Source organism: Thermoascus crustaceus (assembly GCF_041956765.1).
Source record: "Thermoascus crustaceus strain CBS 181.67 unplaced genomic scaffold VTN00scaffold_3, whole genome shotgun sequence".
NCBI lineage: Eukaryota > Fungi > Ascomycota > Eurotiomycetes > Eurotiales > Thermoascaceae > Thermoascus > Thermoascus crustaceus.
The window spans coordinates 1,179,732-1,204,556 of record NW_027192529.1 but is presented as its reverse complement, the minus strand read 5'-3'; the positions used below and the strand labels follow the sequence as shown (position 1 = coordinate 1,204,556).

Here is a 24,825-nt window from a genome sequence, read left to right as displayed (position 1 = left end):
GAAACTATTCACAAATATCAAGATCCTCTTAACGCCCAAAAATAAATAAATACATCCGGCAAAGCCCGATGCTAAAGACTAAACAAATAGTGTGAGAGAGAGAACATCCATCTCTTCTAGAAAACTCTCTCACATACAGTAGACCATTCATTTCTTTTTTTTTCTTCTTCAAATAGTCAAATATGGGAAAAGTTCATCGCCCACTCCCTCCTCCTTCGGTCAACTGACCAAGTCTAGTCTAGTCGGTGAAAGTGAGGTAAGGTAGGTAAAAAGATTTAAGCACTGCCCTCCTTCATCTTCTCCCACTGCTCCGGGGTGTAGCACTTGGGGGTCCAGGCGTGGATCGCGGCGATCTCAGCCTTGAGGACTGAGTTGACGAGACGGTGCCGGGCGAGGGTGGTCTTGTTCTCGAACTGCGGGGAGACGATGATGGCATGGAAGGCTTGACCGCAGCCGCCTATATACAGTTTCGAAGTAAAAAGCAAAACGTCAGTCGCATAAAAAAAATATACATCGATTGACAGATAGTACATATACAAAACTCTACTGTATGATAAGGGGTCATATCGCACCAGACATATCCTCAATCTCAACATGCTGTGCCTGCAGCTGCTTCATGAGCGTCTCCTTGAGCGAGTCCGCCGTGATCCCGGACGTGTTCGCCGCGTCCGCCATTGCTGCGTTGATCGCCGCGAACGACCTCGACTGGAAAGAAGAGAAAGGTTTCTGCGGAGCGTGGGTGCGGAGAAGGTAGCGGCAGCCTCTGCTCAGGGCGGTAGCGCGGGCGAACATCAAGCGCGACGTGATGTGATGTTGGTGGGCGGCGAAGACGGGGAGGGGAGGGGGAGGAAAAGAGAAGCGTGGGGACCTAGTAGAGGAACTGATTAAGCGTGCGGTTGGGTTGCGCGGGGTTTGTCTTTTTGGTTTGATGCCCAGGAGGAGAAGGGAGGAAAATTATTAATAGTCTCGCCGCCGCGGTGATATAGAGATTCCCCGTTTGGTTGACGGAATTAATCATCCAGAGTTCCCTCGGCCGGGACAGCGATGCGAATCTCCGCGAGTCTGTGCTGTACTGCTGTGGCTGGTGTGGTCGGAACTGTGGCTCAAGCTATCCGATATCGTTCTTGCTCCCCGCGTCTTGTGTGTCCATATCGACTCGGTTGGACAGACACACCCCTTTCTTATTTATGCAGTCCATGCTTCGCACTGCTGTGCGACGGTATTCCACAATGGCTTCAACGGGTCCAGCTGCGTCGTCGCCCTTTACGCGGGCGGTGGTGAGCGCTATGAGGAAGATGTATGTTCTGTTCCGTGTTCTGTCTTCAAGCTCCATGGAGCTTTGACGTTAGGGCAGATGTTGATGCTTTTTTCTTTTTTTATTTTTACACAGCTATCCCGAGTCGCTGGCGGAGAAGAGCTGGGATAATACTGGATGTGAGTTCCCAAAAGAATAAATCATTAGGGAAAAAAATTGATCGTTCTGACGAAATGAAAAGTACTCCTCGAAGCACCGTTCAACCCCGCCCGACGACAGCGGAACTCCGTGCTCTTGACCGTCGACCTGACCAAGGCCGTGGCCGATGAAGCCATAGAGCGCAGAGACTCGGTGGTAGTGGCTTACCGTATGCAATTGCATTAGGTCCTTCTCTTATTGTTCCATCAATCCCACTCACCGATCTACCAACAGACCCCATCATCTTCCGCGGCCTCAAGTCCCTCACGCTCAACGACCCCCAGCAGCAATCCCTCCTCCGCCTCGCACAGGAAGGGATAAGTGTCTACTCCCCGCATACAGCCGTGGACGCCGTCCCGGGCGGAATGGCGGACTGGCTCTGCGACATCGTCACCGGCGCCATCTCCCCATCCCCATCATCTACTGAATCCTCAAAGATCGTATCCTCCGGAACCTACTCCCAACCCACATACCCAACCCCGCAGTCTTCTTCTCCAGGCACCCCCACAATCCCCCACACGCGAAGCACAATCCACCCCTCCCCGCCCCCCGTCCCGGAGGGCTTCGAATCCGCAGGAATGGGCCGCCTCGTGACATTCACCACGCCGCAGTCCCTCTCCTCGCTCATCGACCGCATTGGCGCCGCGCTCGGCAACCCCGCCGGCTTCCCCGTCGCGATTCCACAGTCAGTTTTATCCATCGAGACCATGCAGATCCGCACCGTCGGCGTGTGCCCGGGTTCTGGAGCCAGCGTCCTGATGAAAGGAAACAACGGCGCGCCCCCAGATCTCCTCTTCACAGGTGAGATCAGCCACCATGAGGCCCTAGCGGCCATCGAGCGCGGGTCGGCCGTCGTGGCGCTTTTCCATTCAAATACCGAACGGGGATACCTGCATGCTGTGATGAGGCGGAAGTTGGAGGAGGCGGTGCGGCGGGAGTGGGATGCCGCGAGTCAAGAGGGGATCACGGCGCTGGAGGAGAGCGCGAAGGAAGGCGGTCAGGGGCGTTTGGTGGATGGGTGGGAGGAGGCGTTGAGGGATCGGGAGGTGAGTGTTGACGTTAGTCGGAGGGACCGGGATCCGTATGGGGTTGTGGTGAGGCAGGGGAAATGAATAGATGACTATTCTGAGACGAGATGAGTATGTATGTAGGTGTTGATGTGTGTGGGTTGTACTTTGTATCTGGATGGTTGTGGTCGATACTGGGGGTTATGGGGCATATGTCGATTTTGATGAAAATAAAATATACAGATATAATGAGACCTTGGAAAGATGTTATTTATCACTTTCTTTTTTTTAATTTAGGGTATCTAATTCAGATAATGCGGAACAACTCCCATCTATCCAGTTCTTCCCAACTACAGTGCATACACAGGTGCCATAGATTCCGATTCAACTCAACAAAACCCTAATTTCACCCATCGTCCTCGGGAACAGCGCCCGCAGACTCCACTTTTCCCCATCCTCCTCTTCATCCGCATCCTCCCTTTCACCCTTCTCCTTCTCCCCATCAGCAGCAACAGCAACATCGCTTTGGTCCTCAGCCCTCGGCGACGACGACGAGACATCCAACTTCCTCCCCATCGCCTCGTCTGCCCCGATGATCATGCCCTCCACGAACTCGAAGTCGCGACAGAACGCCTCGATCGCCTCCTCGGTGACGCTCTTGACGAGACTGGGGCTGCGGACCCGCTTCAGGTTGTCCGTCGCGTCCATCAGGGCCGAGGGGAGGAAGTCGTCCAGTTGCTGACTTGTAAAGGCGAGGGCGGCGGGCTGGAAGGCGGGGAGGTTGGCGATCTCGGCGAGGTTTGGTGGTGGTTGTTTGTATTCCTGGTTCTGTTGTTGTTGGGTGGTGGATGATGATGATGGAGAGAATGGTTCCAGGGCGGTTAGGAGGACCTGGAGGCCGGACGTCTGCAGGAAGAAGTTATGTTGGATTTCGAGGAGGTCCATGCGCAGTTTGGACAGTTCTGTCGAGAGAGGCGCGAGATGGGTCGCGGATGCGAATTCGAAAGGTGATATGGTTGAGCGCGCGGCGAGGAGGATGTTGGTCCGGTAGATGGTGGATGCGGTTTTGTCCGGGAGTTCTTTGGACGAGGATTTTGCCAGGTCCAGGAATGGATCGAGCGCTGCGCGGAGGACAGGGGTGAAATTGTTCTCCTGGCCTGGAGTCACCTCCGTGACGTCCGGTCCTAGCGATTCATTGTATGCTTTCATCAAGCATGTCACGACTTCAAGAGCGTCGGAGAGAAACTGTGGCACAGACAGATCTGAAGGAGGCTGGGTTTCTGCAGAGACCGTGTTGATCTGATCCCGCATAAGCGCTTCAAAATGACCAAATGTATACTTCTCTAGCCCAGCGATCACGCCCACTAGATTGGACTCCGGTTCGATCAACTTGGAGAACGTCATCCGGTAGAAGGACAGAAGGTTGACAACCTTGTAGGTGGTGACCGGATCGTCATGTCCTTGTATGACCAGTTCAACGCGCTGGCGCAGGGATCGAGAGACTCCGTTAAGGTCGCGGTTGACGAGATCGTTTAGAGCTTTCTGCCCATCAAACAAAACATTCTCTTCCCCATCAATGCGGGACCACGGTTCGCTGCTAATGCCAGCTTTAATTCCCTTGGCAAGTTCGTCCCCTTCAGCCACGAACAGAGCTTCGAGAGCTTCGCGCTCCGAGACAGCCGCAGAATGCACCCATGCAAGCATATCTCCAATGTACCGGAGTGGATCGTGAGCGGAGAACTCGATTGGCTTGACATTGCGCTGGCCATCTGCGGCGCCAGATATAGCGTCCGTAAGAGCATAGTGGAAAGCGTCGGAGAGGATATACTCTCGCGCCTCAGCAAAGAAGTCCAGGCAGCTGTGGAAGAGGCTCGGCCGCTCGGCCAGGACGCGCAGAGCTCGCCGGATCGAGCTGTTGATCTGCGGGTCTTCGAGATTCAGAGATTTGAACTCCTTCTGTATCCACTTGTACAGTTTTTGGTAGGCTGAATTGAGGTTCTTGGAGCTTTGCTCCATGATCTCCAAGCCCAGCCTCTGGTTCTCTCCGCCCAGCAGGACTTCACAATCATGATGCACCTGCTTCACCCGAGCAAGCACATCAAAGAAACGATCATCGACCAGTTCCGCAGCTGAGGTCAAGACAACCAAATCCTCGTCGGGAATTATGAAGTGTTTGTTGAAGGCATCGAGCAAGTGCTGTTTCGTCTCGGTCTCTCGCTTCTGGTCCATCAACGCGGATGCTTCCTCTAGAACGGGTGCAGTCTCCTGCTTCGCGAGGGTGATGTGCTTGCGCATCTCTTCACATGTTTGATTAAGGCTCGAGATCACGGTGCCGATCCGTTTCAGTTGCTGTTTCCATGGTCAATTTCCCGTGGTTCAGTCCTCTATCCCAGGGGAACTCCCACTGACCTCCGCGACCTTGCCAAAGTCCTGCACAATCTCGCCATTGCAGTCGATCACTTCCTTCTGGACATCCAATCGCAGCTGCCTCCTAGTGTCTGCTGTATTATGGACACCTCTGAGGTCCAACGTCTCCAGCGCATCCCGTATATCAGAGTCCGCATACGATGCGGAGAGTACACTTGTTAATCTGTTAGACAGCGCACTGGATCGAGTGCCCGCAGCCTGAGAAGGCGGGGGCGACGCTGAAGGAGACAGAGCAGGAGAACCATGACCTGCTGACAGTACAGGACTTGAGAAATAGCCCGCCATTGTAAACCGCAGCGGCGAAGTAGCAACATGCGCTTCGGAGCTCCGTGGAGTATTGGATAGCGCGCGGCGCCGCGGTCGGTATTCTGGTGCGGTCGGTCGGATAAACGTCCTTCCACTGGCCAAAGAAGTTAAATCACAACACGACCGCGGAGCTCACGCTCTTCTTGCGCTTCTTGGATGATAGGAAAGACTACAGAACTCCTTGATACCCGATCTAGTTTCTGCTTGATCTCTGCGTGGAGGAGCAGGCCTTGCAGCACACACCAAAATGGATCCCCCCTCACCCCTCGGCTCCCCAATCATGTCCCCCTCGAAGGCGCGACAAGCAGCCATCCAAGCCAAAGACTGGGCATACATAAACTCCTGGCTTGCTCGCCAATACTCTCCCAATCCGGTTCCCTCCTTTGAGCGCAATGAAGATACTCTGAAGACTCTGCTCGCGCTGGCCGCAGCCAACGACTCCGCAGACGAGGAAGCGGCACTACTACACCGCGCTCGCGAAGAGGTCGTGCGGGGATTCAAAGCTCGAGAGAAAGCTGAGGAGCCTCAAAAAGTGGAATTACTGGAGGATCTGGAGGCTGGCCTGGATGATAAAGGGGCGAAGGCGCTAGATGATCTGGCGGAGATGGCTGTCACATTGGGGACCTTAGGCACAGATACTGGAGATCTGGGCCATGCGATCATTGAGCTGACGAAGGAGGAGTTCGATGCTGCGGAGCAAGTTCGAAAGGTTGAAGCGCTCCAGAACTACCTGGAGAAGGAATTGGCGGCCCTCCGAAAGCAGCTCGACGAGCTCAAGACCAGCAAGGAATATGAGGTACCACCAAATCTCCCGGCCCAGACAGCGGAATGGTCCAGGGGCACGAAGCTACTGGCTGTGAAAGTTGGAGAATACAAGGATAGGACGGCCTCCCTTGAGAGAAATGCAAATACCAAAGGACCTACCATCGAGGAACTCATGATGGAAGAGGAGAATGTGGTTCGGATCAAGGAGACCGTCAAGACGCTGGAGGGGAGAATAAGAATGTTTCATGGCCTGCCGCCTGACGTACAGGCTGCCCGAGCAGAGTATAAAAAACTCGAGCGTGAACTTCAGCAGCTCACCCGGCAACGGGATAAGATGTTCGAAGGTCTGATGGAGCGATGAGAAGAACAAAGTGATCTACCAGAGGTCTTCTGGAATCAAAATTTAAATCGTAATTTGCAGATCTTATTATTACTACACTAGACTGTCTAGTACATGAAACTAGTATTCATCCAGTCTCAGCTCATGAAAGCGGCTCAGCGACAGATCATAAGATTGGCTGCTGCCGAGAATTCGTCATGGTGCACCTTAGTTGTCCCCAATACCCATGGCACTCTTGACTTTGTCGCTACTGTAGTTGCCAGTCAGTGTATATTCGTGACTTGAGACGCAGCTAGAGGTCTTACATGGAAGAAGCGGCACCTCCGTGCTCGCGGTTGTCGTGCATGCGCTGGGTCTTGTCCCACATGGACTGCTGGGTAGACTTGTTCTCATCGGACTGAAGGCCACGAGCCATTCGGTCCGTGGTGTCGGTCCAGGTCTCCTTGGTCTTCTGCTGGCTCGACTTTGCGTCGTCAGGAGTGAGCTCCTCCTTGGCCTCTGTAAATATCGTATTATTAGTAAGGGTACTCGATCAATTGAGGACCATAGGAAACATCGACAAGGGAAACATACTGGTAAGGAAGTCCTTGCGTCCCGCGTCAGACATTTTCACGGATGAATTTGAGTTGGGATATCTTGAAAGTAATCGAGTGAATTTAGAAGAGGTTTTTTGTGTATTTGTTTATGAATTGCGAGTTCTGTCTGAATGAAGACTACTTCTCTCTAGGGAACTGGAGGGCTTTATATCTTATAGAAACAGCCATCTATCTCAGGTCCATGACGTCTATTCACCAATTCATCATACAGCAATCCCAGAACCGGGCAAGGAAGTTGGCATTCCTGGATACCTACATAGCCTCACCCCACATTGAACGAGTGGTCGAGGAAGACGCAAAACCGGCCTCTGGGATGAAAACAGAGAGTCCAGACCCTGTGTCGTAACATCTCATCGCCTTGGCTGACGTTCGCACCCGTCGACGGATCTGGAATCTGGAGGCAAACTTCAAAAGCAAGGAACGAGATGGGATGTAGATCGACCTGGAGTCATGACGTCTTATCCGGACAGAGCATGTCATGGGATCCACACGCTAACCATAAACGGCTAGCCTCTTTGCTCGCGGAGAAATGGATGACTCAGCATATCAAGTGACTTCGGCGAAGGCGTATCTCTCTTGTTTTGGTCTAGTGCCGCTTCTTACGGCTTAGTGCCGCGTTGCCGCCCGAACCAAGGCGGTGAGCCGATGCTCGAGTCTTCGACCCAACCGCCACCATCTGTCCCTTGACAACTCGCCCTGCTACTCTTCTCTACACCACGAATGCTCCATGCCTTCGTGATCTCTCTCTTGTCGACTAGCTTCGACAGTCATGTTGGTTTGCTCCGTGCACTCGATGTGCTCTCACCGTTTACATTACTTTCCATAGTTTTTGCATACACTTCAAACGACCCTCTTATCTCACTGTCCTATCGATCCTTCTCGGACCACCCGAGACAACGCAACTTTCCCAGGTGCACCAGCAGTAGTGACGATATTCCATGCCATCCACTGAGTCTTCCTCGAACTGGGATTTCACTGCGGTGATTGACCTTCTCCACTCGCCAACTTATCCCGCCAACACCTCGACCACTCCTTATCGGCAGAGTGACTCCCTAGCTGTTTCATCTCCAAGGCGGGGATCGGATGTCGCCTGCGACACCCACCCTCAACCCAGCCACCCGGCAGATGCATCGGACTATCCAAGGCTCGGGGACTTTAGCTCCCTCTGGGAGTTTCTTGGCAAGAAGACTACTCCGTCTCATTTAAGGACGGTCGCTGCAGAGCACGGGACAGACAATGCCGCCAACGCAAGTCGTTCTAGTGCACTTTCTCCAAGCCTCACCTCCAAGGCTTCTAAAGTTTCTTCAGACCCTGTCCACGATGTCGATCTCCCGGCAAAGAAATCTTCAGGGACTACAGCAAAGCCAATCGTGATACTGAAGCGTGCCAATCCTTGTGCCGTCAGGAACAATACCACCGTCCCGCATGGTACCTCTGATTGTGACACTGTCTATGGGACTTCGTCAGACAGCAGTGCAGGGCTGGATTCCGATGGTGATCTTAGTGTGTTCGAGCCGCCTATCTCGGAACCACTGGACCCTGTGTCACCTACGCCAGTCGCAAAATTTGACCCTCTGTTTACTCCTCCGTCTTCCTGCGATGAGTCGGAGGACGTTCTTCCTCCTGCCGCGGTGAAAACCCAGGGCAGTCTCGGCCAGATCCGAGTTCAATCTATCAAGTACAAGTCTTCTGCTGCGAGGAAAGCAGGTCTTGTGTCCAAACTGTTCAAACAATTCCCTGAATTTGCAGGGGTCGGCATTGGAAACGAGCAGTCCTCTGAGCCGATACATGTTTTTGTTGATTCTTCCAATGTGAGTTGCTCTATATGACGTTTGAAGCGTTTTCGCTTGCTGACTCCGTGACTAGATAATGATTGGGTTCCATGACTGCGTTAAAGTAGCGCGGAACATCCCAATCAGCACTCGGATTCGTCGACTCCCATTGTCGTTCCATAACTTTTCGATGATATTGGAGCGCGGACGGCCCGCTGCCAAAAGGGTTTTGGTTGGTTCTGACCGGTTTCCCGCGATTAACGAAGCCGAGAGGATCGGCTATGAAACGAACATCCTTGACCGCGTTCACAAAGCGAAGCATTGGACTCCACGTCAGCTGAAGTTCCGGAATGTCTACGACAAGGGCAACCATCACGGGGGATACAGCTCGGAAACGGGCTCTTCTCCCGAAGAGAGATGGGTCGAGCAGGGCGTGGACGAAATTCTGCACCTGAAGATACTCGAGAGCCTGGTGGACACGGAAGGACCAGCGACGATCGTCCTCGCCACAGGAGATGCGGCGGAAGCCGAATACTCCGGCGGTTTTTTGAAGATGGTCGAACGAGCGCTGCGGAGGGGCTGGACAGTTGAGCTGGTCAGCTTCTCCCAGAACACCAGCTACGCTTACAAGAGGAAGGATTTCCGAGCAAAGTGGGGTTCTCGGTTCAAGATGATCCAGTTGGATGACTACATTGAGGAGCTTCTGGACATGTAACCCGTTTGATGAATCTCTGGCGTCTGTTCAGCGAATCATTCCACAGCCACCATCCATTTAATTTGCGTCTGGCATACGGCGGTGACACGTCTATATACCGGTACAATCTTCAGCCTGGAGCCGTTCTAGGCTCCAACGTTTTTACTATATAGCACCTAGACAAATACAGCGTTTAGAATCCTAGCAATATGAGTCGACTTCCTAATAAGCCTTGGTTCTTTCAAGCACAGTAGCATCTCTGCAGAAGGAATAATCACGAATGGATGTAGATTATCGAGCCATCAAGGCAGCAGTAGATATGCTGGCGGTTGCCCTCGATGCTGCCTATTGCTGCGCCACCAATCAGAGACGCGGAAGCAGGACCTCAACGCCGACGACCTGCGGACGTCATTCGCCCGGTATACAGCGACCCGGGAACCTCAGCTCCGCGGGAAAACATATATATCTAGTATTCTTCCTGCTGTTCTCCTGGACTGATAGACTACTCCTTCTTTCATTTTCATCCTCTCAGGTCTGTCTGGTCTATCAAGAAGCTGCTGTGGGGCAATTTCCCCGGCTTCATTTTTGGGCACCTGTTCGGATTCGGAACGTGAAACGCGGATATCAAAACCGACCGCAGACAAAAAAACAAATACACCAGTTATCTCCACTTCCAACAAGAAGTGCTACTGGGCACTTTTCTTTTGCAACTCCAGAGAGATAGAATCCTTAGAGACCATCGTTGTCTGCGAACCATGGCCACTTTCGCTGAGAAGGAGTTTTTTGGAACCGCTATTGGTGGGGTTATACCCCCCGGGTGGATAGATGCGAGGTATGTATTTTGTATACCTTGATACCTCCTAATGTTGCAGCTGCAGCTCCATTGATTTGTTCATGCCTTGTTTGCGACTCAGTCCTGCGTTGAACTGTCTTCGGTTCTCGATCCTCATGATTGTCTGGGGATTCTTTCTTTTCAATCTCTGTTATTACTCTGGTTTTGTGTGGCTTTTGTACAGTACATTCATTCATTACTGCTGCATTTATATACGGAGTTTTATTGCGGAACTTGATCAGCTGTTTTGTGTTTATTATCTTCGGAGTTAGTCGGTACTCTAACAAATTTGATCCGATCTGATTCAATATACATCTATATACCCATTTATTTATTCATCTCATCATCTCTCACGTTCCTCCTCTTCTTCAAAAAATATACCCATCCATCTCTATCTACATCCACATCTAACACCATCGAAAAAAAAAAAACAGCTCCATCCGCGACGTCCCCGACCACCAAGAGATCTTCCTCTCCCCAACGACCCTCTCCAACATGATCATCGAGATCAACGAGCGCGTGAAAAAGGAAGACGCCTTCACGGCCCAAAACGTCGAACAGTCCGCCCCCCGCGGTGGGCCCCCCGCCACGGGCGAAACGGAAGACAAAGCCGCCGCGCTGTACCACCTCCGCGACCTCTGCGACGAGGGGGACACGATGCAGGTGATCACCCCTCCGCAACCCGTGCCGCTGGGGAAGTTCGCCGCCGCGCCTGGAGCGGCCGTTGCGCCGCCCGCCTACACGGGCGTGGTGTCCTTCACGACCCCCAAGAGGCAGCAGCATCCGGGACGGATCCCGGTCGCGGTGGACGGGGCGGCCGCGGGATCGAGCGCCGCGGGCCCGCAGACGAGTACGCATACCTGCCACTACTTGCTCGTGCGGCTGGCGCCTCAGGAGACGGATCTGCTGGTATTTGTGAATGTGCCGCATGAGGAGTTCGATCTCAGTGGGGATCCGAGGGGGTTGTCGAGGGAGGAGGAGATGGCGACGGCGCTGGTGGCCAAGTTGGCGGAGACGCTGGAGGTTAGGGATTGGGGGTTGTTTGGGTCTAGTTGAATAGAAAGAAAAAAAGGAAGGAAAAGAGCAAAAGGAAATATGGATATCGATTTCAGCCTAATTTAGGTGAGCTGTTTGGGCTTAGAGGCAATGGACTCCTTTAATCTAATCTATCTCCTAACTTTTGCAGTCTCGCGAAAAATACATTCGGAGATCGTCGCTTTTCCTGTTGATTCGATCTCTCATAGATTCTCATTCTAGCCGCAAAGTTGAATTTGCTCGCCCACAGCCTGTTTTTCCAAATCTTTATAGCATCGTCGAGTCGTCCGCTCGGATGTAAGTAAAGGCAAGCATGTCCAGTGATGTTAGCAATTCATGATGGCCCTTGGCCAGCTTGACGCTTTTAATGTTCACCACATGCTCCAATAGCTCTACTGCGTCCTTCACCTGCCATTGAGAGAAAGGGCTGCCGAGGTCACGTTGCACTGTCAGTACGTCTGGATGATGTTCCGCCACCTTAGCAGCTTTGTACATGTTGGTAACATGCTCAAATATATCTGCAGCTTCCTTGGGCTGTTTATTGAGCAGATAGGAAACACCGAGCTGTTGTTGGGCCGCTAGTAGAGTTGGGTGATCTCTAGCCAGCTAATCTCTATAGAGATTCACAACATGCTTTTGAAGGGCTATAGCGTCCTGGACTCGGTAATTCTGCGCATAGGCAGCAGCGAGTAGAGCCTGTGATGTTGGCATAAGATGGTGATACTCACTCATGTGACTTTTATAGGACTTGGTAACAGGCTCCAGCAGCCCTGTGGCATCTCTGGCCTGCCCACTACGTAGATCACAAGTACGAAGTAAAAATGACGATTCCCTTAGACTGAAATCCTCTTCAAGTAATGTAGCTCGTATGTACCTGAAAATGACGTCAGTCACCGCCTCAGACTGCGGTCTATCTCTTAGATAATACCTGTTATTCATTGCTGCAAGTTTGTACAAAACTGGATATCTCTCAGTGGATATATCCGGATCGATCTGCAGCCTGCCGAATATATCCCTGAGTAGGGTAGCGAGCCTAGTATAGTCCCGGTACTCGAGAAGAAGCCATCCACAATGAAACAGCGTCTTTGATATCATCTCTGCGGGCTCATTAGGAAAAATTGTCGCGATATCCCTGCTGAGGTAAGTATGGACATGCGGTCGAAATTCTCTCCTCATTACACCAAACGAGGAACGGCTCAAGGCAAAGCGTAAGCTTAAGAATGCAATTAGACAACCAGAAAGATACCACGCCCGGCGCTGTTGATCTAGAGTTTGCCGAGATTTTAATGCCTTCATGAGAAGAGTTGGCCAAGGGGAATGGGATTTTTAGATCTCATATTCTATGTATAAGGTATGAATGAATCTCTGAGCAGCAGATATGCCCATGGGATGCAGCCTCCCGTGTATGTATCGTCGGAGCGACTGGGTGGTGCCCAGTGCGGCCGAGACCGCAAGGCCGTGACGTTATCACATCAAGCTGCAGACAGAATTATCTTTTCTTCTCCTTTCTCTTCTCTTTGTGATTTGCATTTCCTTGTACACTGTTGTTAAGTGCTTAACGGAACTGAGGACAGTCGTCCATCAAGCCATCGTATGTATACAGCCCTATATTGAACATCCTTGCTAGTTAGTGCCTCTGGAAGTGAAGATTGCCATTATACACCCATATGGTTTTGGACCCATCCAGAAAATGCTTAATTAGACATTGTAATAGATAACAGGCCCTAATCAGGTCAGTCAAGGTGACAATATCAAGGCATGAGAACTCTAGAATAGCCCAAACAACAACAGACGTTCTAAATGGGCGCTTACTTAACTTACCTCCTATCAGCAGGAGCTGAACAGCCCTAACAGGACCCAGGAGGTAACCTACCCAAGTAAAGGCGTATATACATAAAAATTGTCATGTAATGGGCTGGGCAGATTGCCGCTTTTGCTATATTACAATCTCAGCTGGCTTTGCCTAGGATTTGTGACCTATCATAGTTGTCCGGGTACCCTCCAATAGCTTCAAAATCTCACATGGGTATAAAATAGCAATCTGCCAAGCCGCTATGTTGCAGGGAGGGGGGTGACGAAATATATAATTCAGTAGTGTAGGCAGTATACCTAATCACTTGATGGGTACGGAATAGAAGGCACCTACCTACCTAGGTACCTGATCTACCTAGATGAACATTCCAAAGGAACGTCAGTCCAGCTCACAATATATACCTGCAAAAGTGATGAGGAAGATGGCTTTCGGTTGAAAATAGAAGTGATAAAACCTATTATACACGGGATATAAAACATGGGACCAGATGAATAGTCTCTTCAATCCCGAGAGCAGCTGAAAAGAATCCCGTCATGGACTTGTTGAGTATTGCGCGGAATAGACAATACAATACTGGAGGATAAAAATTCCAGCAGTAGCGAACCAGGAAAGTTGACATAAAGTCTTTCAATGGCTTTTTTGATCTTTTTTGTAATATGTACAGTACATACATGTGACTCGTTTGAATAGTGTGACAGATTCCGCATAAACACGTAGTAGGAGAGCATAGCTGGTCCCGATAGTAGCCGAATAGACGAAGAACATTTGCGGAAGATAATTCTAATACAGGACGGGAGAAGATCTCAAAGTCCAGGCATGAAGGGGAGACGTACCAAAAGCAGAGCAACTCTCAACCTGGCCGGACGTAAATCCTTCTTCCTCTGTTTGAAAAGGCATAATAAAGTTTTTCCTTCTTCTCAAGAGGAAAAGAAAACCGTTCTACTCCTTCTCCACCTCCACCTGTTTCTCGTTCTTCTTCTTCTCCTCCCTAACCCTCTCCAAAACCAACCTCCTAATCCTCCCCACATGATCCTTTACCCCCTCACCCTTCCCCTTCTCGATCCTCCTCTGCTCCCGTCTCTGCAACTTGGCGATCCTCTTTGCGGCCCTCTCGGCCTCCCTCTCCTCGCGCGTCATGACCGGCGGACGGTCCTCGATCGCCGTCCCGAACGGCGCAATGATCCGCTCCACGACGTGCCGGACGCGGCGGCTCTTGGGGGCCCCGGACGAGAACTCGATGACGTCCCCCTCGCGCAGCGAGTTACGCGGGTCCGAGACCATGTAGGTCGTCAGCTTCGGGTAGGACTTGCGGATGTGGTCGTCCCAGACGGTGTGGCGGTGGACGACGCGGACTGTGCGCTCCATCTTGCCGACGGAGACGACTGTGCCCCTGCGGACGGTGTAGGGGTATTTGCGGAGGGAGGGGGGCGCGGCGGGGGAGTCGGGGGAGAGGTCGAGGTTGGGTGGGATGGTGGATGATGGTGGTGATTGTTGTTCAGGTTGTTGTTGTTGTTGTTCTGTGGTGGTCGATGTAGTAGTAGTAGTAGTAGTAGTAGTAGAGTTGGCGCGCCTGGTGATCTGAGAAGAGCCGGAGATTATGCTCCATCCTGCGGATCGAAAGGCAGGAGTCGTCGAGACGGCTGTTGAAGGGAAGAGAAGGGAGGAGGGGCGGAAGGCGGACAGGCTTGTCCGCAACAGAGTACCGGGCTGCATGGTTGCGATTGCGAATAGTTATCGGTGGAATTCGACCGCAGGCGTTTCAATTCGATCGAATAATTATCAAGCCGCGCAGAACGATAACTGGACCAAGGGAAAATTGCGGTTCCAGTCGCGATGTCTGATATCACCGAGTAGGTCGGAGGAGGGGACTTCAACGCCCTTGGTCAATGGTGGCCCGGACAGCCAAATGCCACACAGAAGATTGCAAATTCACAACAAGCAACCGTCCAGGAAATCCAGACCGACAATGGCGCGAGAGACGGTTCGTGACCTGCTCCTTCAACCTCGACGTTGACGATCGAGATGGTCCGGCCCGAGAATTTCTTCCCGACCAGGAACCAGAAACGGTCTGTTTGCCATGTTTGCCGGGAAACTCTGCCAAGACCGCTCTCATACGCAAAGTACGCGAAGAAACAATACTCATCAATTTCAATTCCTCAGAAAAAGACATTATTTTCTGATACTATCTTCTATATGGGCCATTCTACACTACTACCCTAGACAGAGAAGATACATTGCCGAGAGAACCAAGCGGAATCCCTATTATACATCATCACATGAACACCGAACTGCCGACCGCTTCGTTGCCAGTCATGTATGCGATGCTACCTTCGTAGAAAGAAATCAAGTAATGTCCTCAAATCGTTGTATATGCGTGAGGATAGAACAGAGGAGACAGACGGAGTAGGAAAAAGTGAAACTCCACCCACGCCATACTCGCAGCCATTTCAGGACCCTTTCGCGCGCTCATTTCCGTTCTCTATATTTCTTAATTCTAAGCTTCGGTGCAGCCAATCACTGCGCCGCTTGTTCCTTATCCGGTGCAGACCCGTTGACCTGCGTCTCGGATTCAGTGGGGATGGCTACTGATGCCTTCTTCGCGTGGAATTTCTGCTCCGAATGGGAAGCTATCCTTTTCAGCTCAGTGACGAAGGACTGGCCCCAGAAAGCACTGATGTCACATTAGTACCAGTTTCGCGCTGTTTCATAAATCGACAGGATAGTTCTTCTACTTACCTCGTATACTTCGAGACGTATTTGTCCAGCTTCGAAAAATTGAGCGCTCTCTGCTCATCACTCATTGTGACGGCTTCCTGATAAGCGCCAGCCAGTTCTTCAGTGTTCCAAGGGTTCACAATAATGCTGCCATTCAGACTCTGCGCCGCACCCGCAAACTCCGATAGCACAAGCACACCGTGGCGCTTTTGCTGAGTTGCAATATACTCGTATGCTACCAGGTTCATCCCATCTCGGGTAGAAGACACAATGCAAGCATCAGAAACGGCATACAGAGCAATAAGCTCATCGAAATTAACTGACTTGTGAAGGAAGTGAATGGGCATAAATTCGACGGTACCTGGAAGGGTCAGAATCATGCTTCACTGAGATTTTCCAGGCATAAAACAGACGTACCAAATTTGCCGTTGATCCTACCGACCAACTCGTTGACCACGGCTCTCAGATTCTGGTACTCTTCGACGTCCTGCCGGCTGGGAACAGCCACCTGGACCAGGACTACCTTTCCGACCCATTCCGGATGATCGCTGAGGAAGACTTCCAAGGCATGCAGTTTCTGGGGTACACCTTTGATATAGTCAAGGCGGTCCACACCCACCATAAGCTTCACACCTTGGAACTTCTGTTCGAGCATTGCGATCCGCTTCTGCACCTTCTCCTTCTTAAGGCCTTCCTTGAACTTGTCCGGGTCAATGCCAATGGGAAATGCGCCCGCAGCAATGATCTTGCCCTGGAACTCAATGCCATTGGGCGTTGTCGTCAATCCCCTGGTATTGCGCGTCAGTTTTGCATCACCGGAATTGACCAGAGACTACTTACAGTAATCGCGAGCAACTGCTCAGGAAATGTCTCGTGTAGTCATAAGTATGGAATCCGATCAGGTCACAGTGCAAGACACCGAGCAGCAGCTCGTTGCGCACGGGGAGAATTCGGTAGATCTCGCTACTAGGGAACGGAGTGTGGAGGAAAAAGCCGATCTTGATGTTCTGCCTGCTGTCACCGATCTCCTCGCGGAGCATCTCAGGCAGAAGCATCAGGTGGTAGTCGTGAACCCAGACCAAGTCACCATCTCTGACTTCTTTAGCAACTGCTTTGGCAAAGAGGCGGTTTGCTTCTTTATAAGCTTCCCATGCAGACTCGTCAAACGTAATTTCACCTGGATGGTAGTGGAATAGTGGCCAAAGGATAGAATCTGAAAGTTTGCACACGGTCAGCGTGCCACGGGCGTATCAAATTGTCCAGATGCGCAGGGAAACACTGACTAGAGAACCCATTATAGTGCCGGTCGGCAAGCTCGTCGTCAATGAAAACAGGAATTGCGCCATATTCATCCTTTAGACGCTTCTTCACTACAGGAATCTCGTCGTCCGGGACCTCCAGGCCTGGCCATCCGTACCATTGGAAGGTGGTGGATTTCGACAGTCCGCTCAGACCGCTGACGAGGCCGCCCGAAGACATGGAAAAGTCGTATTTGCCATCGTCCGAGCGCTTGATGGTGATGGGCAGTCGGTTGGAGACAAGCAGCAGCCTCGCATCGTTCTTATTGGAATTCTCTTCGAGGGAGGGCATTGTGGCGGGGTATTCGGAGGTAGGAAAGGCGGGAGGGTTGGAAGAGGCGGAATTGAGAGGTCAAAGGAATGGGAGGATCGCCACTTGCAGATCTGAAGAGACAATAGAGACGGGAATACAAGCTGCAGAGGACAGTCAGATTAAAGATTAAAGACAACAGGCACGACGCCGTTCGTAACAGATCAATGCATCGAGAAGGAAACGATTGGGGGGCGGTGAGGGGAAAGTGAGACGCTCAAGGCGGGCCGGAACTTGCCAAGGAAGAGGAGGTCCGTTGGTACCTCCAAGGTCAACCAGAGCAGCAGAGCTCGAAGGCTGGAGGTTGGCGGAGGAAAACGAAGCAGGATGGACGGGGAAGAGTGACCTCAAACCTCAGGACGGTTCAGACGATCAGCGCGGCCAGCAGGAATCGGTCTGGCAGCGAGTTGGGAACAGCGGGCTGGGCTGATGCACGTGGCGGATATCAGAGAGCGCGATGTGACGGAGCGGGGCGGGTCGAGCAGGCTCCTCAATAGCGACTACATTGACTGCTGTTGCGGGCAACGGCAACGTCAGGAAATCGGGGTGGAGCGTGTTTATGTGTTCGAGTGTGGTACGGCCCAGAGGGTGTCGCCCTGAGGAAGCGTTCCCAGCCAGTCAGACCGGGGTCGATGATGTTGATATGTAGATGGCTTCGGGCACCGACATGGACTGCCGCGAAGGGGAGGATGGGGGTCCGACCGGATTTCCCCAGAAGTTCGAGCAAAAGAACCTGGGATGACAAAACTGAGCCAGTCGAGAAAGGAAGCGTTGCGAGAAGCAAACAAGAAACAGGCGAGGGGGAACGGCCGGGCCTGGACTCGAGGCTGCGCTGGCATCATCAGGATGCTCGACACCAGCTTGACGTCGCGGGGGCGAGGTCCGAGCCCTAAGCCCTAAGCGTGCCCTCCCCCCGCTCGGGACCCCGGTCGATGGACCGCATCTAGGCCCGGTCGACCGGATCCAGCCCATGCAGCACGCGCTGCGACGAGAGGCCTCTGCTATCTCCGGTCAGAGAGACTAACTGATAGACAGACTGAAGATGCCGCTCTCGTGATCGATCGAGTCCGAGAATCCGCAGCCATGGAACCCATGCTTCACCATATCACATGCAATCAGGGTCTGCATTTGGGGAACATGGCAAAGAATGCCTGCGAAGGAGGCCTGCGGGGTCTTCACCGGGTGCCAGGTACGGCTTACGCCCCGTCGTCGTCATGTAGCTTAGCGCCTTCACCAAGGATGGATGCCTTTTCCGTTGACGGCTAAAGAGAACTCAGATGGACGGATAAAGAGCGCTATCAACCTGTCCGGCCGAAGTAGTGTGATGTAGGTGAGACCCCTAGTCTGGACCTCGCAGTCTATACAAATTTAAGAGATACCTTTATACATTTACCCATATCAACCAATTTTCACAGAACCGGCCCCCGAGTGCTCACACTCCATTTCCCCGACCTCATATCATGCTGAACCTTGCCCTCCGCCTCCAGTTTCATCAGCACCTGCAGCACCCCATGAGACGCAGGGAGGTGGAGACTCTCCGGAACATCCCGATATATCACCTTGACTAGCTCGATGGGAGTCCATGATGTCTCTCGCTCAGGCGATGGCTCGTCCTTATTCACACCCTCGTCAAGCTTCCCGGAGCGCAGCACCCGCATCACTTCGTCCTCGCGCTGCTGTCTGTGTCTGATGTACTCCACGATCCTGGCCGTGGCATTCTCGATCACCGCCCCATGGCCCGGGTAGCCCCGACCCGAAACGCGGTTCTGCATCTTCTGCAGGCTGGAGAGGTAGGCGCTAAGGTCTTCGAACACGGCGGTGCCGTGGCCAAGCACATCTACAAAGCTAAAAGTCAGAGGAATCATGAAAACGACGAAGCTTATCAAGTCCAGGAGAGAGATGGAACTCACTATCACCGGTGAAGATGGCATTTTCCTCTTCAAATATGAAAACCATATGATCGACCGTATGTCCAGGAGTGTGCAGCGCTCTCAACGTGGCCCCCTCGACTTTGAATACCTGGCCATCCTTGATATCCTCCTGCCCTTCGTCCGGCTGGTGCTTATACACCTTCGCGTTGGGACAGATCTTGAGAAGATCGGGGATGCCCTTGACATGGTCGTGATGCCAATGCGTGATGAGGGCCTTTTCTACCGTAGCTTTCTCCTCCGACAATACGGACTTGAGTAGAGTCGGCCAGCTGGGACGACCTTCGCCCGTGTCTATGAGGAGACGCTGGGGACCTCTTCCAATGAGGTATGTGTTGGTTCCTGACAGGTCGTTAGCATGTAATGACTCAAATCATCGAGTACTTCAGTGGTAATCGCATATTGTGCTTACCTTGCAATGTAAACTATAGCCATAATCACAATATAAAAGGTTAGCCCATGGGACCCTTCAGAAACAAACATATTGCAATAACGTTCAACATGGAACTGAAATCTCAATAGTATGTATATACAGCATTCAGAGCGCACGGGCCAGTAAGCTTTAAAAAAACGGTTGAACTCACCTTCCCCGGGTTCCCCGCTAAGATTCTCACAACGGAAGCACTAAGCCGCTCCACCTCTGGGAGCGGAACGAGCTGTGTGGCCATGATGGTATTTTAAGGTGTAATATCGATTCCTGAATATAAAGAAAGAAAAAAAGGCTGGAAATCAAAAATTTATAAAAAACAAAACCCTCCAGTCAACAATCGGATAGATTGTGAATAAACTTCCAACACAACAGTGAGATAATGGTAATGGTAATGGCAATGGTATCAAGGGTTCCAAAATCCTGTTACAGATGCACCATGGTGAATTAGCAATCTTTCGGATGATAAACGGTTGAAAAGAAAACATGACAGTCGCGTAGAATCTAGATCGATATATATATATAGCATTGAGTAAAACGTGCTGGGGTTCATTCATGCGACGGAACAAAAAGCTGGTGCTGAGTTGATGAAGCTGATGCTTCCCATCTATTGTTCAATTTCTTTTCCTTGCAATATGGCTCCTATCACTTACGATTGGAGGTACGCCCGACAATACTATTTCTCCCAGACAAGTATATCCCCTCAAAATATGATGGATGTACAGACAGAGCACGGACCGTCGAGTTTGAGACGTGACTGATCAATCAAATCGTCTCCGGGATCAAGATAAAAGTCAAGTATGTCCAGCCTCAAGTTCCTCTCAGAGAGGAAAGATATCAACTAATCAAAAATGAAGGAGACCCCCCCATAAAGAGCAATGGGGATATGTATAGCAAGGTTCCCGGGTCCTGATCTACTTTATTTCACAGCGCGTGGGGTGCGGCCAGCGGACCTCGGCAAGTTGTTGCCGCGTTCTGATGTTCGATTATGTCATCCACCGTCTCATGTCGGATTACCTACTGTCCTAACTTCCAAGAGCCGTTTGACTCACCTTGGCATTGGGTCTTAGGTAAGTTTTATAATACTTTAATACTAGGAGCTACGAAATGACAGGTAATGGTACGTATGGTACTTATCGTAGGATAAGGAAGAAAGGTATATATAATAAATAAAATGCTTTATGCATGCAGTCCCTAACAATATAACGCAGGAGATAATAAAGGAAACATGACGAGCTATATCCACAGTATCCACTCCAAACTCGTAACATAGAGCGAGTCCAGAGAAAACAAAAGAAACGGTTAGTAGTTTTCACGGCTTGTTTCCACCCCTGCCTCCATTCCCATTTTTTGTCCACATTGCATGCCGATTATCAACATGACTTTCTATCCGCAGTGATATAGAAAACGTAGTAATACAGGGAGCTCCCATCAACTGTGTTTATCAGTACGAATTGGTGTTGCTAACTGGAAACAGAGTTGACGAGTGCATTTATGCGGACGCCTGCTTGGACTTCTTGGCCATGGTGTTCAGGGCAGAGCCGTCCTTGAACCACTCAATCTGGGACTCGTTGAAGGTGTGGGTAAGCTTGACGTCGAAGGAGTTGCCCTCCTTGGGGTGGACACGGAGGGTGATGGGCTTGCCAACGGCAAGCTCAGTGCAGAGCAGGTCGACCTTGGCGTCGTAGGGGATCTTGTCGTAGTCGGCGGGGTCAGCGAAGGTCAGAGGAAGCATACCCTGCTTCTTCAGGTTGGTCTCGTGGATACGGGCGAAGGAACGGGTGATGATGGCGAGACCACCAAGGTGGCGGGGCTCAAGAGCGGCGTGCTCACGAGAGCTACCCTCACCGTAGTTCCAGTCACCAATGACAACCCACTTGATGCCGTTGGCCTTGTAGTCACGGGCAGTAGCGGGGACAGGGCCGTATTCGCCAGTGCGGAAGTTCTTGACCTTGTTGGCCTCACCGTTCTCGGCGTTGATGGCACCGATCAGCATGTTGTTGGAGATGTTGTCCAGGTGACCACGGTACTTCAGCCAGGGACCAGCCATGGAGATGTGGTCAGTGGTGGTCTTGCCCTGAGCCTTGATCAGGATGGGGATGTCCAGAGCGTCCTTTCCATCCCAGGGCTCGAAAGCCTTGAGGATCTGCAGACGGTCACTGGTGGGGGAGACCTGGACGTTGACAGACTCACGGTCCGCAGGAGGAGCCTGGTAGGTGTCACGGCCAGGGTCGTAGCCCTGAGCAGGGAGACCGTCACCAGATGGGGGAGCGAGCTTGAACTCCTTGCCGTCCTTGTCCTTCAGGGTGTCGGTGAGAGGGTTGAACTTGAGGGTACCAGCGATGGTCATGGCAACAACAAGGTCAGGGGAGGTAACGAAGGCGTGGGTGGCAGGGTTGGCGTCGTTACGGCCGGTGAAGTTACGGTTGTAGGAAGAGATGATGGAGTTGGCCTCACCCTTCTTGACGTCCTTACGGTCCCACTGACCAATGCAAGGACCACAAGCGTTGGCAAGGACAACACCACCGAACTCCTCGAAGGTCTGCAGCTGGCCGTCACGCTCAATGGTAGCGCGGATCTGCTCAGAGCCAGGAGTGACAGTGAACAGAGACTTGGCCTTGAGACCGTGGTTCAGGGCGTCACGAGCAATGGAGGCGGCACGGGACATGTCCTCGTAGGAAGAGTTGGTGCAAGAACCAATCAGACCGACCTTGAGCTCCTCAGGCCACTTGTTGGCCTCAACAGCCTCCTTGAACTTGGAGATGGGGGTAGCAAGGTCAGGAGTGAAAGGACCGTTGATATGGGGCTCGAGCTCAGACAGGTTGATCTCGATCAGCTGGTCGTACTCGGCACCCTCGTCCTCGTGGAGCTCCTTGGCGTACTCGCGAGCGAAGGCACCGATGCGCTCACGCTTGGTGGCCTTCAGGTAGTCGTACATACGGTCGTTGAAGGGGAAGACAGAGGTGGTGGCACCGATTTCAGCACCCATGTTACAGATGGTACCCATACCAGTGCAAGACAGGGACTGAACACCAGGGCCGTGGTACTCGATGATGGCACCAGTACCACCCTTGACGGTCAGGAGACCAGCGACCTTGAGGATAACATCTGAAATTTTTGTTAGTTAAGGTGTCAAGGTGTCAACGAGGAACCACATCAAAACTTACCCTTAGGCGCGGTCCAGCCAGACAGCTCACCAGTCAGCTTGACACCAATGATCTTGGGGGCTTTCAGCTCCCAGGGAAGACCAGCCATGACGTCGACAGCGTCAGCACCACCGACACCAATGGCAGCCATACCAAGACCACCAGCGTTAGGAGTGTGGGAGTCGGTTCCGATCATCAGACCACCGGGGAAGGCGTAGTTCTCAAGAACGATCTGGTGGATGATACCAGAGCCAGGCTTCCAGAATCCAATGTTGTACTTGGCGCAAGAGGAGGAAAGGAAGTCGTAGACCTCCTTGTTGATTTCGTTGGCACGAGCAAGATCCTTGTTTCCACCGACCTGGGCCTCGATCAGGTGGTCACAGTGGACGGTGGTAGGAGTAGCCACGGAGGGCATACCAGCCGACATGAACTGCAGGATAGCCATCTGGGCAGTAGCATCCTGGCAAGCAACACGGTCCGGGCGCAGCTTCAGGTAGGACTTGCCACGCTCAATCTCCTGGCCGTGAGGGTCGTCGAGGTGGGAGTACAGGATCTTCTCGGCGTAGGTGAGAGGGCGGTTCAGGCGGCGGCGGACAATGTCCAGGTTCTCGGACATCTTCCTGTAGAACAGACAGCCATGTTAGTCTCTTTAATTTCCTTAGCGCAGAGATTCCCAATTGGAAAGGTCCGCCAGTCCCGGCTGTTTGTAGAATCCATCGTAGACGTAGGCGCAGCCGGAAAGTTGATTTCTCGTAAAAACAAAGAGGGATTCATACTTGTAGTTGATGTAGTTGCCCTGCCATAGCATCATTAGCAATTGCCCCTCGCTGTAGCGACCGCTCCGCCTATCCGGCACTAGCCGAGGTAGACGTGCGGATATTCATGGACCACTCACCTTCTCCCAGTTGGTCATCTCGACCTTCTTGTCAAGAGGAGCATCGGCGACAGTAGCCAGGCTCCGGGTCCCGAGGAGCTGCAAATAGAACAGTTAGAATATCACATGTGCAAAAGATGGGCGACCGAGGAAGTCGGTAGGTGCTGCAGATTTGTCGCATGAACAATGGATGCTTACCATGCGGGACTTGGAGCCCTGTGGAAAAGAAATCCGTTAGCTCTGAGATTTACATGCAAGATACCAACAGCTGCTGTGATGGCAGGGCTTGAGCCCAGAACATCACAACATCTGGGTTGAGTGAAAGGACAGTTTGGGGAGACTTACCAGCGCACCGAGGCGCGCAAGCTTAGTGGAGATCATTGTGAAAGCTCTCTAGGCAGTGTAGACACTCCTACAACACATCCAAGGAGAGCAAGTCGAAGTAGCGGGAGCCAGCTTCAACTATAAGAAGCAGGGGAGGGAGGAGTGGAGTGGAGTGAGAAAAGAGAAGGAGAGAAAGAAAGGTGGACGGCGGGAGAATGAAGCAGATAAAAAGGAAGCTTGGTGTTTTGAGGTGGGCAAGATTCCACCAGTAACAATGGCAATACCAGAACCGGAGCTGGACCCGTAATCGCTACCAGCAGTAATATGGTACGAGGCGGTACGCCGTCTGTAATCTCGGTCGGTCGCGGGCGACGGGCAGCGAGGACCTCGATGTTTCGGCACCGTTTCCAGCTTACACGGGTTGGGGCATGCGACCGGACACAAGGAAGACGGCCTAGCAACCAACCGGGCCACACGCAAAAAAAAAATCGGACTGACCTGCAGACCTTCGTTGGCGGACCCATAGCCGACGTAAGGCTGCCCGTCAATTCGAAAAGCCCTCACGGCGACTGGCCTGTTTCTCTTGAGACCCCTTCCTCCGTGGACTGCCCCAGAGTATCGACAGACCCAGCTCATCATGACGCTGGTAATAATTTTAGCCACGCTGTGCATTCGCGCACGGAAAATGCGTTCACCCTCTGTACGCCGGTAACCCGCCGTCCCACAAGACGTGGCATGTGAGGGGCCCCAGCCAATCAAGCGT

General features: G+C 52.1%; 12 protein-coding genes across 12 annotated transcripts; 5 read left to right on the top strand and 7 right to left on the bottom strand.

Moving 5' to 3' along the window:
- Nucleotides 1-275: 275 nt before the first annotated feature.
- Nucleotides 276-792, bottom strand: VTN00DRAFT_5616 (uncharacterized protein; the record flags this gene model as incomplete). The annotated part of the gene is made up of 2 exons (XM_069432166.1): nucleotides 276-457; nucleotides 573-792. 2 exons carry the CDS (start codon nucleotides 790-792, stop codon nucleotides 276-278), a joined length of 402 nt encoding a protein of 133 aa, XP_069288053.1.
- A 437-nt stretch (nucleotides 793-1,229) lies between these two features.
- VTN00DRAFT_5615 (uncharacterized protein) lies at nucleotides 1,230-2,565 on the top strand (the record flags this gene model as incomplete). The annotated part of the gene is made up of 4 exons (XM_069432165.1): nucleotides 1,230-1,297; nucleotides 1,391-1,434; nucleotides 1,497-1,622; nucleotides 1,688-2,565. The coding sequence occupies 4 exons, from the start codon at nucleotides 1,230-1,232 to the stop codon at nucleotides 2,563-2,565; spliced, it is 1,116 nt and encodes a 371-aa protein (XP_069288052.1).
- Nucleotides 2,566-2,844: 279 nt separating this feature from the next.
- On the bottom strand, nucleotides 2,845-5,172 carry VTN00DRAFT_5614 (uncharacterized protein; the record flags this gene model as incomplete). The annotated part of the gene is made up of 2 exons (XM_069432164.1): nucleotides 2,845-4,809; nucleotides 4,870-5,172. The coding sequence occupies 2 exons, from the start codon at nucleotides 5,170-5,172 to the stop codon at nucleotides 2,845-2,847; spliced, it is 2,268 nt and encodes a 755-aa protein (XP_069288051.1).
- A 268-nt stretch (nucleotides 5,173-5,440) lies between these two features.
- On the top strand, nucleotides 5,441-6,319 carry VTN00DRAFT_5613 (uncharacterized protein; the record flags this gene model as incomplete). Its single annotated transcript, XM_069432163.1, has 1 exon — nucleotides 5,441-6,319. The coding sequence occupies one exon, from the start codon at nucleotides 5,441-5,443 to the stop codon at nucleotides 6,317-6,319; it is 879 nt and encodes a 292-aa protein (XP_069288050.1).
- Nucleotides 6,320-6,599: 280 nt separating this feature from the next.
- Nucleotides 6,600-7,248, bottom strand: VTN00DRAFT_5612 (uncharacterized protein; the record flags this gene model as incomplete). The annotated part of the gene is made up of 3 exons (XM_069432162.1): nucleotides 6,600-6,796; nucleotides 6,872-6,933; nucleotides 7,151-7,248. The coding sequence occupies 3 exons, from the start codon at nucleotides 7,246-7,248 to the stop codon at nucleotides 6,600-6,602; spliced, it is 357 nt and encodes a 118-aa protein (XP_069288049.1).
- Nucleotides 7,249-7,832: 584 nt separating this feature from the next.
- On the top strand, nucleotides 7,833-9,381 carry VTN00DRAFT_5611 (uncharacterized protein; the record flags this gene model as incomplete). The annotated part of the gene is made up of 2 exons (XM_069432161.1): nucleotides 7,833-8,705; nucleotides 8,761-9,381. The coding sequence occupies 2 exons, from the start codon at nucleotides 7,833-7,835 to the stop codon at nucleotides 9,379-9,381; spliced, it is 1,494 nt and encodes a 497-aa protein (XP_069288048.1).
- A 734-nt stretch (nucleotides 9,382-10,115) lies between these two features.
- On the top strand, nucleotides 10,116-11,248 carry VTN00DRAFT_5610 (uncharacterized protein; the record flags this gene model as incomplete). Its single annotated transcript, XM_069432160.1, has 2 exons — nucleotides 10,116-10,192; nucleotides 10,627-11,248. 2 exons carry the CDS (start codon nucleotides 10,116-10,118, stop codon nucleotides 11,246-11,248), a joined length of 699 nt encoding a protein of 232 aa, XP_069288047.1.
- A 2,731-nt stretch (nucleotides 11,249-13,979) lies between these two features.
- On the bottom strand, nucleotides 13,980-14,753 carry VTN00DRAFT_5609 (uncharacterized protein; the record flags this gene model as incomplete). Its single annotated transcript, XM_069432158.1, has 1 exon — nucleotides 13,980-14,753. The coding sequence occupies one exon, from the start codon at nucleotides 14,751-14,753 to the stop codon at nucleotides 13,980-13,982; it is 774 nt and encodes a 257-aa protein (XP_069288046.1).
- A 173-nt stretch (nucleotides 14,754-14,926) lies between these two features.
- Nucleotides 14,927-15,376, top strand: VTN00DRAFT_5608 (uncharacterized protein; the record flags this gene model as incomplete). Its single annotated transcript, XM_069432157.1, has 2 exons — nucleotides 14,927-15,021; nucleotides 15,265-15,376. 2 exons carry the CDS (start codon nucleotides 14,927-14,929, stop codon nucleotides 15,374-15,376), a joined length of 207 nt encoding a protein of 68 aa, XP_069288045.1.
- Nucleotides 15,377-15,554: 178 nt separating this feature from the next.
- Nucleotides 15,555-17,345, bottom strand: VTN00DRAFT_5607 (uncharacterized protein; the record flags this gene model as incomplete). Its single annotated transcript, XM_069432156.1, has 5 exons — nucleotides 15,555-15,711; nucleotides 15,777-16,116; nucleotides 16,173-16,543; nucleotides 16,596-16,968; nucleotides 17,039-17,345. 5 exons carry the CDS (start codon nucleotides 17,343-17,345, stop codon nucleotides 15,555-15,557), a joined length of 1,548 nt encoding a protein of 515 aa, XP_069288044.1.
- Nucleotides 17,346-18,772: 1,427 nt separating this feature from the next.
- VTN00DRAFT_5606 (uncharacterized protein) lies at nucleotides 18,773-19,959 on the bottom strand (the record flags this gene model as incomplete). The annotated part of the gene is made up of 4 exons (XM_069432155.1): nucleotides 18,773-19,200; nucleotides 19,274-19,633; nucleotides 19,704-19,716; nucleotides 19,876-19,959. 4 exons carry the CDS (start codon nucleotides 19,957-19,959, stop codon nucleotides 18,773-18,775), a joined length of 885 nt encoding a protein of 294 aa, XP_069288043.1.
- Nucleotides 19,960-21,210: 1,251 nt separating this feature from the next.
- VTN00DRAFT_5605 (uncharacterized protein) lies at nucleotides 21,211-24,119 on the bottom strand (the record flags this gene model as incomplete). The annotated part of the gene is made up of 6 exons (XM_069432154.1): nucleotides 21,211-22,826; nucleotides 22,886-23,484; nucleotides 23,641-23,660; nucleotides 23,760-23,837; nucleotides 23,937-23,954; nucleotides 24,084-24,119. The coding sequence occupies 6 exons, from the start codon at nucleotides 24,117-24,119 to the stop codon at nucleotides 21,211-21,213; spliced, it is 2,367 nt and encodes a 788-aa protein (XP_069288042.1).
- Nucleotides 24,120-24,825: the final 706 nt, after the last annotated feature.